The sequence below is a fragment of the Hippocampus guttulatus genome, chromosome 20, assembly GCF_054856545.1.
Source record: "Hippocampus guttulatus isolate MCC_2025c chromosome 20, RoL_Hgut_1.0, whole genome shotgun sequence".
NCBI lineage: Eukaryota > Metazoa > Chordata > Actinopteri > Syngnathiformes > Syngnathidae > Hippocampus > Hippocampus guttulatus.
In genome coordinates, this window is record NC_141280.1 from 6,989,047 (window position 1) to 7,004,006 (window position 14,960).

Sequence of the window (14,960 nt, forward strand, 5' to 3'; positions counted from 1 at the left end):
CTAGAGGGCAACTGAGAGCAGCGAGGCCACAGCAAAGCTTTGTTTGGTCACATAATGGTGACTAATTGCAGTCAAGACAACACAAATGTTATTTCAATGAACTGACTGTTGTTATTTTTAGCAAAAGATGCACCAGCATCCCGCCTCTGTCAGCGTTCGATCATATTTCCTGATGTTTATGTCGACGCAGGCTTTTTTGCTCGAGTTGAGTCGAGGCCAAGCTGCGGTGGCGGCTTTCAACGAGCTGTCCGGTCATCTTCTGCGCGAGTACTCCACCGACGACACCCGGCGGGTGAAAGAAGTCACTGATGCGCATAACGCCGCCTGGAACAACCTCAACAACAGGTGCCCAGCATTTTTTTTTTAAAAGCCTTTTCATCCATGAATAATGACGACAATGTGGTTATATTACTCTTCAGGCCTCACATATTTTAACAAGCTGTTAAACACATTGCAGGACAACTCTACTGTGGGGCACTCTTCAAATGCTTGTTTTATTCTACATGAATGACACTGCACGTCAGTCACTGCAGTGGACACGTGTATCATTCCATCCAAGGCCTCTACTACTCTCGTATTTTCACTTGCGAATGTGGTCACAGAACAAATTAAACTTGTATCCCAAAGCACTGCTGTCGTAGGAAAGGACAAAGACATTTATTGCCTTTGTTCTGTGCAGGGCCAATGACCGCCACGGGCAGCTGGACGACGAACTGAAAGGCCTGCAGGTGTCCCTCAGGGAGCTGGAAGCCTTCCTCAAGTGGCTCCAGGAGGCCGAGACCACCGTCAACGTGCTGGCCGACGCCTCCCAGAGGGAGGACTTGTCACAGGACTCCGTCCGCGTCAAAGAGCTCAGACGACAGCTGGAGGTAGGAATCTGTGTAGAGATGCTGTGTGTGCGTGCGTGTATGTTTTTGTTTGTTTGTCAGTACCACAGATGGGAGCTATTATCTCAATGTCATTCCACATTAGTGCCGAGGTGAATCCACATGTGTGTCAATGAGAGGGCATGTTGAGGGGCGTCTGAACACGTGGGCACATTGAGTTCAGCTCATTGCTTCCTGGATATGTTTAATTATACGTGTTCCTGTGACCTCCATTTAATGCTATTTGACTGTATCGTTAACGGAGATGTTAGATTCACTTTGATCTTTATCCTCTGTAAAGAATGGTATCAGTGATGAGCTGAGAATTCAATTAATCACATCTTGAATTGATGCAGCGTGACAAAACCGATTGACCCAAAAAAACAAAACAAAACATATTCTTGTTCTGAATCATTCCACTCTGAAAAGAGTTGTACTAAATCATTCAACGCTCCCGAATTAGTATCACATCCATGCCTACGACGCATGAGTAAACGCCTCGGCACAATTGTCTTGAGCAAAAGCAAGACTTGCTCCGCACCCCCGCGGCGCCCTGACATATCGCCTTAATTAAAGCCATGTCGCCTCTGTTTCTATCTCTGCCGCGCTTGAGATTGATGGATGGCATTCAAGTGTGAAAAGTCATTTGCGGAAATCGGAAACTACTGTGAGCTGAGGAAAACGTCATTATATGCACCTTTTTTTTTTTTTAAAAGTCCATCTTTTTCCTTTTTGACCACAGGCTTTCTTGAAACGCACAAAATCATACATACAAGCACAGTCCTATATATAATAAGTGAGGCAACAAAACGGGCTGTTGTAATTCCTGAGAAGTCAATATTGTGCTTTGACTCTAATGGCTTCTGTGGCACAATAAAGCTTCTCTAAACACTCTTCTTCCCCAAAGCTTAGCATAATCCCCCGACCACTGCCTATGCGTGTGTATGTGTGTGTGTGAGATAATGACTAAAGCAGCCTCTGTTGGTGTCAAATATTTGTCTTTATTTCACCGAATGTGAATGGCTACAATGGAAATGTATGTGGACTAGTATCCTCTTTGTCCTCATTAGGACAACTTTTGTATGCAATAGCATGTCTCTTCTTGAAATATGTTCGTTTACAGTTTTTCGGAATGTATGGCGTATTGTATTGATATTTGTATTTAGTGTGATATTTTGAGATTTGCTAGCAATATGCGACTTTATTTTCATAATTTACAACTTCTTGCAACATTACGACTTTCGAGTATTTTCATAATGATGTGACTTTTCCGAGTAATTTATGACAGTGCTTGGCATGGTTCCTTGCAGTGACTTTTTTTTTTTTTTTTTGGCGTATATTACATTTCTCAAAGGGTACTTTTGTGTTTCACGTGGGGCGCGCTCTGACGGCACCAGGCAGAAATCCCAACGGGGACTTTGGCTTCCAGGAAGCTCCCTGTAACTCCTCCTCCTCCTTGGAGCGCGTGTTGACAATCACGCGTGTTATTACTCCGCCGCCTTCCCCATTGATGTAGCCAGTGCACAAAGGAGGCGCTACCTGCCGCCCCTCCTCGTTCCATCTCACAGCTGTCCTCTTCTCTCTAACGGGATCGCTTGAAGAGCGGAGTGGCTCGTCGTCTTGTCCTGCTCAGCACTTTTCAAAAAAAATTCTATCCTTCTTCTTCGTCACAGCCAATTTGCAAATGTCGTCGTGGGGGAGATAGTGAGTCTGGTCCGTTGCGCGATGAAAAAGACGAGCCATGCTTATAGCTCAGTGCGAGTGAGTAAGCGAGCGAGGGAGTGAGCGGGGCACGTGCGTGCGTGCGCATCGCGTCGGCTCAGCTCAGGTCCAGCAGGCTTCCAAGAGAGACGGCAAACGCGGGGCGCCATGAGAGGGCTAGGGCAGTGATAGCATGCGGACCGGCGCCGGGCTGCTGCAGACTTGTGGCAGTTCTAAAATGATGGCCATGGTCCGGACCTCCCTCCAGAAAGTGGTGGTCTTCCTACACAGACTCCAGAGGATGGCGATCTCCTCGCCGCGCTATCAAAAACTCTGCAAGGTACGTGCGCGGGTGAGCGCAGTGCGAAGAGAGCACGGAGAGTTGATTTATTCATTCATGTATTTCTTTTGGTGAGAAAGTCATTTGAACTTTGCGTCGTCGTCATCATTGCCATGGTGTGTGAAATTCTCGTCCTGGTTTTCAGGATCTCAACTCCGTGACATGCTTCCTCTTTCATCTGAGTTTTCTCGACCCCGGAGTGCTGTTTTGTAGGAATGTGTTGGTTTGAGTCAGTTGAGGATGATTTTCTTGATAATTGCAACTACTTTGCTTGTGCTATTGCTTCTTTTTCTTGTCATTGAAGACTTGATTTTTGTGGTATTCCACATTTTCTTTTTTTTTAAATTTTTTTTTAATCTTTTGTGTAATACGATTATGTGATTATTCACATAATTGTGACTTTATCCTGTAATTCATGACTTTATTCTCGTATTTGACATTTTTTGTCTGAATATGATCTGTTCTTCAGAATATAATGTATTTTCATTATCTTATAACTTTTTTTCCCTGACTTTATTCTCTAATGACTCCACATTTAAAAAAATATATATTGTGAGGGTTTTTTTTGTTGTATTTTTGTTGATCATTAAGTTAATTTCCTTGAAACAGGAACATTTTTTTTTTTTTTTTTGCTCAAATGACCAAAACAGATATTGTATGTAATTAAGAGACAAAAAAAAATCATTTTGATTTCGCTTTGGTACTTTTTAGTGCATCAGTCAGGACTGAAATTGTGACCAGAACCTTTTCTTGACACAAATATCTTTGCTTTACGACTTCAGCACAGGGTGTGAGTACTTTTGCATGCATGCTCTGAAGTGTCACGTTTTGGAGCTTTCCTGTGAGCAAAAGGCTAGCGTACGGTGACGTAATACGCCACAGCTGGTTGTCATCTGGGTCCTTTTCATCACGGAGGATTTGGCCAATGTGGATGTGGGGGGGGACAAATGCATCACAATGGTTTGTGATGGCTTGCCAGCTTCAATCACAGCAACATGTGACAGTCCAGCCTAAGCCAGTCTTAATCCATAAATCCATCACTCCTCAGCACGCCAACATGGGACTGTTTGCTTTCCGCTTGACTTTTTTGGGGGCACGTGGACTGTTGAGTGTTAACATTCGCCATTTTAGTTTTGTCATATAATTATTACTAATACTGTACGAATGGTAGGGCTTGAAATGCCATTGTGATTTTGATTTCGACTTCTCACTATCCTCCCCAAAAAAAAACCCTGTCAAAAACAACGAATATTTTTTTTCGTATTTGAGTTTTGGTAGTTTGAAGTTTTTGAGATCGGTGAATCATCGTTTCGTGACTTCACTATCATTCCAAATAATTGTGAGTAGCAAATACACATTGTCTTTGAACCAGATACCCGAAGGGACGATTTCCTGACCGTGAAGAGCCATCAATCGTTGGCACTCAATTAGCGCCCAATGGGTTGCGTGAGGTGCTTCGCCCTCTCCTCATGCCAGACATGTCGCTGTCCTCCCGGAGGGCTGTCGCTCGCTAGCCTCCGGGTTGGACTGTTGCCTTCCGCTTGATGGATTTGATCACGGCTGAGCCTCCTGGGCTGGGGTGAAAGTTTCTGTTGATGACTCAGTCGCAATGCTCTTTTGTCAGAGCCTGTAGTTTTTTCTGCAACAATTTAGCTGGTTCACTAGCGTAGCTAAAGAGTCGTTTATCACAGTGCACCCCAGATATAGTCATCGTTCACCGTTTTTAATGTTTGTCGTTTTCACAGAGCAGAGAATATTTGCCTATTAGTATTTTTGTATGCACTCTTTCTATGTGCTGCTGCTCCATCGCAGTTGTTTGAAGGTTTATAATTGTACCGTAACATCTGTGCTAATGTCTGTTATCTTGTTTAAGACTTATGTTGCACTGTATATAAGCATTTAGTGAGACGCAACTATATGGTTTAGTTGGACATTTTTGCATACAGCTTGAAGCAAGCACTCTGGGCTTCTTATTTGGAGAACTGTGCGAGCGAGCAAAGTGAGCAGGTGCACAGGAATTACCTGTTAATGTTTTTTTTTGTGACACCTTTAAATGTGTTTAAAACCTGTGGAAAGGGTAAAACCTTTTTTAATGGCGTTTGATCCCTAAAGGCTGTTGGCTGAGCGGCGCAAACAGCCCAATAGGCAAAAGTGGCTTTCGATTGCCCTTCCAAAGTTGTGCTTTGACGGGTAGGGGTGGCGGCGGGGAACGACAGCATACACAGTCGGAGCTGGCAGAGTAATGAGAGTAGCAGGGCACTCCTCATGGGGATGTGAGGGGGGGGGGCGTAGATGAGAGTGAGGGAGGTGGACCCTCCAGCCAATTTTCAACAACATGGTGATGATCAAACACACGCGGAGCTAAAACAAGCCACCGGGATCTTGGGGTGGACAAGCCAGGCGTGCCGCTCTTCAAGTCTTTTATCAATCAACTCCCGCTCACATAAAAACAGAGATAAGGCCACTGGCAGGTGGAATGGAGGCTTTTGGGGATTTCACGACTTGCAAGAAGACATACATTAAGCTAAATGTCATTAGTTGCATAAAGTAGCTAGTCCGTAAAACTTGGTCTGTTTGTATGCATTTTTCTCCCTCCACCCCCCACACACGCTTATTGAGCCACTAATGCCTCTCTTCGTTTTTAACATGGATTTGTGTTGTGCGCTCCCTCGTTCCATTAGCCGCTCTCCGGCCGGATGCAGCGGCAAGCCAGACTTGCTAAGGCCCGTGTGCTTTATCGCCCGGCGCACTTTACGATGCCGCAAAGTGAACAAGCACGCAGAGACAAGCCTCTGGGCGGAATGAGGCAGCAACACTTTTGACAGGGAATAACTCAGGGAGACCCGCTGATGACAACTTGACGTTAACTTCGATTTTGACAGTGGAGTTTTTTTTTTTTGCAGTAGAGGAACTATTTCCAAGTTTTTTTTTTAAATTTATTTTTATTTTTTTTACTGGCCCTGTTACATCCAAAGGGTTTTAGCGTGTCACACTAGAAGGGTGCAGAGAGAAAGTCACACTGACCTAGAGTGAGGCGCTCCGGTGTCTAATTTACCTTGTCAGCGTGAAGCCTTTTTGACCTTCAGCCAGTTCTTGCGCACGCTCGCCACTCCGTGGGCACCTTGCTTGTTGGTTTTGACAAGAATGTGCCACCTAAAACAATCCCCTCTCTCTGGGATTGCTTTCTATTCAAGTCTTTGAAAATGCAGAGCAGCAGGACTCCGATTTTGAGATTGTCAACTAAGTTTAGCGTTACCATTTTGCCATTACTTTAGTGTATGGTATATAAAAAAGGATGACTGTATGCACAAAATAATATTAAAAATAAAATAAAATAGTACATAAATACAAAAAATGAAATTCAAGTAAAATAGATATATTGTACTTTAATAAGAACAGGGGAAAATAAATAATTAATAGAAAATATAAACATCGAAATATACCAACAAATAAATACAGAATTAAAAACAACTTGCTACACTTTTAAACACTCGAGGACATGTGTCGACATTGTTATCAATAAAACAATATAATAAATGACATGAAAAAGTTCAGTTAAAAATAATTAAGTCAAATCAGATAAAAATTCATCATGATCTACTCTACCATAATAAAAATGAAATAAAAGATCACACGAGAAATTGGATCCTTTTGAAAAAAATGACTGCTTAATAAATGTAATTAAATAAATATATTAAAAACATAAATAAATATAATATGCCTTAGACTATATCTATAGTTTATCAATAATATATCTATAGTTTATCCTGGAAGGATCAGAGAAATGTAATTGATGAATTTGAAATCAGCACAGCTTTTATGTAGAAGATAATGACTAGGAGGTAAGTCTCGGCTTTTCACATCCTGTAAAAGTGAGAGGAAAGCCAAAATATTTAGACGCTCTATGTGTATGGTATAAACAGGGTATGTGTTGCGTTAGGTGGTAGAAAGTGTGTCGTGCGCGGGGAAAAAAAGATGAATGACGAACCTGATGTAAAACAAAAAAGCCAATGACGTTCAACTTGTGCCTTTAAAAACGATTGAACTGAATTGAAAGAACAAAATGAAAAATCCCAAACTATTACTTTTAGTCGCCATATAAAAAATATGACTAATTTGGGCTACAATTGTGATCGTGCAAGGAAATGAAACATACGCAAGTCAGCTGGGTACAGGCCTCGGCATGCCTTTTCGAGGTAAGTTTAGTGGCAAATGTATTCTGCTGCTCGATGACAGCAGATTAAAGATAAAGCAGGTTATATATAGTCTGTAATCCCCGGTGGCGAACAGCTGGCCAGTGGGGGCTCACAGAAGCAGCAAGGAGGGGAACGGACGGATTGGAAATGTGAAATTTGCAAAACATGTTTCAAGATTAGAAGTGAGACATGAAGACGAGCCATGTTGTTGTAAGGATTTAAAAGCCGCGCCAAAGTGTGGACAGCCGCTTGGTGCCACTGTGAATCGTGGAGCGTTGCGTCATGTGACTGGAGAGAAACGTGGCGCGATAGAGGATGTCAATAAATATACATTTTACTTCCTTTTTTTTTCTCACTTAAATAGACATGGTGCTGCTCCTTCTTTCGTGAGCACCTCCGTCACCAGGGGGCAGTACAACACACGCATGGTTATGTACTGCACATGGAGCCAGTCTCAGCTCCTCAGTTAAGCCACAGAAAAATGTGGCGTTCCTCACAGAGGATAAAGAATGTATGCCTGGGGGTATTGTTTTATCCGTCCACATATATCGCTGTGCCGCTTGTGTTCGAATAACCGTTGGTGAAAGGGGAAACGATCAACAGAATAAGCCGTAATTAATATACTTGTTAGCATTTACAGAACTTGTTCTTTTAAAGCTCATCTACCCATTGTTAAAAGAATAGAAACGCTGAGAAACCCGTAATAATGAGAGCAATATGGACACTCTCGTCCTTAAATCGCTGACATTTTTTCAAAAAGTCATGTTGTTTATTTTTATCTCTTCATGCTTGACCGCCTTAAATAGGTTACCACCGCTTGTGTTCATTTGAACACTCTAATTTGATGTCGCTAATGGCGCTAATTAGACGCGAGCTGTCTCCCCGACTGGCCGCAAATTGCACTCGGCCACTCAAAATGTCTAAACGGGGACGTGTAAGTCACGTTGTCACATTAGAGGCTATTCTGGGTGTTGACTTCATCGATGTAAAATGGGATTCTGGATGTGTGTGTGTGTGTGTGTGTGTGTGTGTGTGCGTGGTCATGTTTTCTGTTTGCCCCGAGGTTCGGCGATTTTTGCGGTAGTTCATCAAGCCCTAATTTTGAATTGATGTTTTCCCATTCCCGGAGAGAGGCCATTAATTACTACTAATCACTCTGGGACACACACACACACACGCAATGTACTGTATTTCCTCACAATGGTCAAAATGACTGTTGCGAACCAAAACAGCAGCACCTACAGTACATATTCATATTGAACACCAACTTATGACGAGACTGCGTCCTCAACCGCAATGTTGTGCACGCGCCGGGCCATGACGAGCAAAAATCCAGATGTACAGGCATCCTGACATATCATGTGTCCTCTTTTCCATTCTGTCTTGCTCTATTTATAGCCTGTGTCGGGCCCCGCCCTCGTCAGACAGCAGCACGGTGACAAAATGATTGACAGGTCAATGCAAGCGTCTGTCCTTCTTCCTCTTAACCTTCTCCCTCTGGCATCGCCTCGATCGGACTGTTTAGTTTCTCGCGAGCGCGGGATCAAACACACACACGCACACGCGCACACACACACACACACACTTGTGCTTGGTACACAGTGTTCCACATCTGACAAAACCCAAGACATGTGCGTGCATGTGTGGTTGGATATGGCTGTTATCGGCCTTACAAACACGCGTCGCTGATGCCGGTTGCCATGACGGTGTCACTGCTCGCCCGCTGGTAAGAGGAAATGAAAATGAAAAGAATGACCATGGAATGAGGAACACACACACAGATACACTCTACTAATGTGGTCAGAGCTGCCACAGCGACTTTGCCTTGCTGCCCACAGTCTCCTCTTGGATTTGTCATCCCCATTTGCGATTGGAATGAAAGTCTAAATGACATTAAAGTTGTAATCTGACAAGAAATAAAAGTATGCTCACAGTGCCAAAGCTATCAGTAGCTGGTGCAAGGACCATGGTAGTCCTGGTCTTGCGATACCACCCGACCTTAACGCCCGTAGAAAATCTGTGGGGTATGGTCAAGAGGAAGATGAGATACGACAGACCCAGCAATAATAATAATAATAATAATGCATTTTATTTAAAAGCGCCTTTCATGCCACCCAAGGACACTGTACAGACAATAAGAAAATACAATGTAAAAATTAGTAAACGAGATATTATATAAAAACAGGACATAAAATCATAAAAACATAGGAAATGGAAGAGCTATGTGTTGTAGGCAATCCTGAACAGGTGTGTTTTTAGACGGGACTTGAAAGTGGAAAGAGGTGTGCAGTTTTGGAGGTCCGGAGGTAGGTTGTTCCAGAGCTTTGGAGCAGCGTGACTGAAGGCTCTGGCTCCCATGGTGCTCAGTCGGGCAGGGGGCACTGACAGGCGGAGGGAGGACGAGGATCTGAGGGAGCGAGAGGGGATATGCACCTGGAGAAGGTCGGATAGGTAAGGAGGGGCCAGGTTGTGGATGGCCATATATGTATATAGAAGCAGTTTGTAATTGATGCGATGTTGAACAGGGAGCCAGTGAAGCTGTTGGAGAACGGGGGTGATGTGCTGCTGGGAAGATGTTTTTGTGATGATGCGAGCAGAGGCGTTTTGAACCAGCTGGATTTTATGAAGGGACTTTTGAGGTAGGCCGAAGAGGAGAGCGTTGCAGTAATCAAGGCGGGATGTGACAAGACTGTGGACAAGAATAGCAGTGGTGCGGGGGGTGAGGGAAGGGCGAAGTCTGGTAATATTGCGGAGGTGGAAATAAGCAGTGCGGGTGATGGTGTTGATATGTGAGTGGAAGGTGAGCATGCTATCCAGGATGACACCCAGACTCTTAACCTGGGGGGAGGGGGACACTAGGGAGCTGTCAATGTTGAAGGAAAAACTGTTTACTTTGGATAAAGTGGATTTGGTGCCAAGAAGGAGGACTTCAGTTTTATTAGTATTTAATTTAAGAAAGTTTGTTGTGAACCATGTTTTGAGTTCGGAGAGGCAAGAGGTGAGGGAGGGGGGTGGGAGTATGGAGTTTGGCTTGCAGGAGAGGTAGAGCTGGGTGTCATCAGCAAAGCAGTGAAAGTGGATATTAAATTTGCGGAGGATATGGCCAAGAGGCAGGAGGTAGATGCAAGAAGAGCTCAATGATCTTCGGAACATCCCCGATGAGAAAGAAAATGTATTACAAGGCCACTTAATTGGATAGTTATTGTGACTTTTTTCTCCTATATGACAAATGTCAGTCAAGCTTTAAAAAGGAGGCGCCTGCCAAAAGTGGAATGGATGGAAAGCTTCTTCCTGAGCCTTCCCGCCGCGTCTTTTTATTTTGGGAAATTACTGCCCAGTTATTTGATGAGATGCGAATGGCTTCGATTACGACGAAAGCTGGATCACGTTGTACGCAGTTGCATTAGCGTAATTGTGTCTGGCTTCAGGAGTCGCTAAAAAAAAAAGATCAAATTGACTTTCTTGAAATGGTCTCCTAAGACCAAATTCCCAGATTGGCAACTAGAATGTGCCCGCTACCACCTTTTTGATTGGAACGAATTGAAAAAGGGACGCTTAGAAAGAGATGTACACGCTCCTGTCTACGCAAAGTTCCATGAAGTAGCTTTTTCTTTTTTTCTTCCTACGTATGAAACCGTGCTGGAGTGTCGCTCAATTGAAACTGGAAAGTGGCTCTTTAGAGGACGCCAATCCGAAGGGACTAATAGCGGCCGTGATGCAAGATGGGCTGTGCTCTAACTCCCTTGCGCCTGGCCTATTTTGGCACTGGCTCACTTTTCGGGATTTCATGCAATTGGGCCTACACGCTGATATTTCTGAGCTGCAAAACGAATGACTGTATTAAAGCAAAATGGACAGATTCTAATTGCTTGTATACAACCAAATGAGTCTCCGGAGTGCCCGCCCCTCCGCCAAGTGATAAATTCAAGCAAGGGAATCGTTTACGCATGAGCGCGTTCGCGTTGCAGCATGTGAGAATGTGGGTGCGCACGTGAGAGTATCAATTGGAATGCTGAAACAACTCGCCGGCTCGCCACAATGACAATTTGCCGTTGCGAGCTGCCGCACGTGATGGAATAATGGCTAGTTAAGCAGCATCGTGGTACAGGCTTTGTTTTCGACATTAATTTCCGAGTAACAGTTGTATGAGGCAGCTCAATGTACTCTTAATGTATTTTGGTGTGAAATATGAAATGTAGCAAATTGTGATAGGAGCTTTTGGCTCGATGCCTGCGAGATGTAATATATTGATCAATAGACGTGTATGTAATTATAGTCTTTATTGATCGTCTCTCGTAGAAACAGAAGAAGGCTCCGCCCACTTTAGCCACAAAGTGCTGCCATTGCATAATTTTTTTTTAAAGAATCCGTTTTTCTTATCACTTTTGCGAGGTAACCCGGCCGGCCATCCCAACGCAGGAGTAGAAATGTACCTTAACTTAGTATCGAATGCATTCTTTGTCCGAGCTCTTAACTAAAATCACTCCCCCCCCCTTTGTGTGTTGCATGTGTGCCATTTGAATTTGTAGCTTTTCTGGATCTTAGTAAATCGACAGCACTTTTTAAAAAGAGGGGAATAGGATCAGTCATTGTTATGGCAAAAATCGCATCACTGACATTGGGAGTTTATAATATTGACACGTTGGCTTATCTTGCTCAGCTACCGCACCGAAATTAGGAAGGTCGTGCACGGTAAACATCTCCAACCTGCAGCATGTCCTAAATTCTTCAAAGCAGGTTATTATATTTCATTATTTTTGTAGCCTCATTTTAGGTTGAATTACAGAGGCTGCTGTTGCCACTGGGGAGGACAGCTCAGTCGATCGGGCTTCAATTAAAGAGCAAAAATATGATACGCGGCGACGCGCTATTAATAAAACGTACACAGAGCGACGCTTTCGAGCGGTGTGGATTGATCAGCGGCTTGCGCAGAGATGTTGCGGCAATCTCCAGTCGTCATTAACCGAATCTGTCACCACAATGTGATAGAAGTTTAATCAGTCATCGCGCGAAAGAGTAAAATCGCACTGCGGCCCAGCAACATTAGATGGCGTAGGAAAAAAAAAAGATGTGTTGCCCCACATTATCTGTTGGTCAAGGGCTTAGAACACTGCCACATAAATGCTATTCGCTAGCCTAGCTCGTCTGTTAGCATTAGCTTTATGCTTGGCGCATTTAAAGGTTAAGTTCTGCAGTTAAGTTAAATACACATCGTGTTTTATCTTTAGAAAGGGTGAAAGGAGTCCTTGAGTACCTCAATAAAAAAAAAAAAGCTATTTTTTTTAAAAAAATTCGGTTGTACATTCAGGAACACGGCTACATTGTTCATGCTAATCATGATGATAACACACAGCCAGAAGGCAAACTTCAACATCAAACACTATTCATGGAGCATATAAAACAACTTGTTTTAAGAGTATGATGTGTCTGGTTCCCTTATTAATCAAATTTTATTTCTTATTTCTTCTCATAAATCGACTCGGCCGGTCGGTTTCCAAGCGCTCGTCTGGTTTTAATCCGCCGTCCTAGTCTGACTTTGTAAGGCGTCGGCAGGTTATAGCCGGGTTAATTGGCTCCCAACTTCTGACACCTTTGATGCCCCCGAGCACTAAATAGATGCAAATCGCGGCCAAGGAAATGGATCTCGCCCATCATCTCCCACTTATCCAGGAGGGATGTGAGGGGCCACTTAAAAGGATTTTAAGCCATGAAACATTCTGATGCATCTCTTGCAGTGCGCGCTATGCCCCAAGTACCTCTCTGGTGTTGATGAACGATATGAAAGCCGATGATGATGATGGCGACTGCGAGACATAAAAAAAAAGGTTATTTCATTGATGGTTTCTCTCTTTCGTAGAGGAGAGACGGCTTTATTTTGTGTAAAACAAGCAGCGTTTTGCCACTTGACATGGTGAGAAAATGTTTTGACGCACTGAAATTGGATGAATGAAAATACTCCTGCTGCTTACATTTTGTTTTTTTAAGGAGATGAATTATGGAATTTTTATTTTATTTTTTTGTCGTATGCTGCTGGTTATTGTCCATCTGCACTGTGAAGCACAGTTCGGAAGCATTTGGTTGAATATGAATAGTTAATATTCCCCCGAAATATGGAAATTATCCCACCGCTTTTGTCAATAGTCATCATTTCATTATTTGATCATCGTTAATCCCTTGATTTCCATATTCAACTCAAAAATTTTATATTTGTTTGAAATGTACAAATGATTTAAAAAAATATATTTACTTTGTACAAATATGGTTCTGTGTTTTAGTTCATTGATAAAGTCATTGTATTTTAATTAATAAAGCAATTTGAAGTTAAAAAGACATTATACAAGTTAAAACATTGAGCCATAAATTTATGTTGAGGTTTTTTTTTTTTTCCTGCCACTTTGTCATTAGCGTCTCATTGCCGGATGTTAATGAAAGGAACGGAGCAGTTTTGTTTTCAAATAAAGAGCACATTAATTGGAAAAATGAAGCAACTTGTGGACTCCTGCGCATTTTGGAGCAACCTAACTCGGAATTAGCCGGTGACTGGCAGCCCTACCTCGAAACAAGAAAGAGGTGGTGGTGCTTCGCAGTACAAATGGCTCCTCCGCTCTTGCTTTATTTCTCCTCCTTTAAGCATTGTGTCTAGCGTCTGCAGTGTAGTGGATTTCGAGAGAGTAATTGCTACGTGGTTGTGCACGCTGCATCACAACCGCAAATTCACCAAGTCTAGGGCTTTCCAATTAATCGGCGTTGAAAAAAGGGAGTTGCGTTCCAGGGGACTTTGAAGTTATCTCCGCATTAATTTGGATCCACCTGGACAAGGAACAGCTGAGCAGCCATTTGTTCCATGGCTTCTTGTCTGCATACGTTCACACATAAAATAATTCCTAGATCTGATGGAACCGATGTACCTGCATATGCCGCCCTTGCGACAGTGTTGGCCATCTTTTATATAGGTGCTTGAATGAGCGGATTTCTTTTTCCAGCTCCATTTCTTCATGTTCTTTTTTTTTTGTCAGCAAGCACGGCGTCTCGCGTCCCGAAAGCCGAACAGATCTTATGTATTTGTCATTTTATCCAACCCCTCTTGTAAAGGAAATGCGTCAGCTTGAGGACATTGTTTTTTTTCTGTCGCTAATGTGTACAAGTATTTATGAACAGATATGTATTTCAACTCGAGGAGGCGCCTAATCGGACAAGCCTTTCATCTACTAACGCATGCTCCTTTTTAATATGGCTTTCGTCGGCGAGGCGATCAAAGGAGCCGCTGATTTGAAACGACACGGGAATATATGCGTCTGTGCGTAGCAATGATTACTCATCATCCAAAAAATAAAATAAAATCCCCTTACCACATCTATCTCATGACGTAACTTTTTTTTCTGCCATCTAGTTTAGGTTGTTAATGTAGCTAGCTGCTTTTGTGAGTGTTTAGCGATCATCGTCACAGGTATAACTTGCCACTATTGTAACTGTAGAGAAGTAGATAATGGAAATGTAATAGATTAGTAGGCGGTGATATAACAGCTCACCTTCCTACCTAAGCTTGTGGTCGGCGCTAAACGCAGCAGATGAGGAGGCTGCAAGAACAGTGGAGGATGTATATGACTAAGAATGTACATTTATGCTCCACCACAAAAATACGCTCTGTACCCACTGCATCAGCATCATCTCCTTTGACGCTGCTGGTCTTATTATTAGTATCGGCACCCTCAGTGTGGATGCTATCGAGAGCTGCCGAAACTGTGCAAGGCGCAGTTATTATTTTTGTCCACTTGGGGGGTCTCCAATTACATTCCACACTGTGTAGTGTCTGTGACTTTGACTGCGTGTGGCTTTAAAGGGCAGGCAGTGACGTGG

The 14,960-nt window shown here is 43.2% G+C and overlaps 1 protein-coding gene across 4 annotated transcripts in view; it reads left to right on the top strand.

Moving 5' to 3' along the window:
- Positions 1–14,960, top strand: part of LOC147187798 (utrophin-like) — a 95,774-nt gene that overhangs the window by 34,393 nt on the left and 46,421 nt on the right. For all 4 annotated transcript variants that reach the window (XM_086099846.1, XM_086099848.1, XM_086099847.1 and 1 more), the window contains exons 54-55: positions 191–345; positions 680–869. In XM_086099846.1, the coding sequence (XP_085955972.1) occupies positions 191–345; positions 680–869 (345 nt within the window). The remainder of the gene's footprint in view (positions 1–190; positions 346–679; positions 870–14,960) is intronic.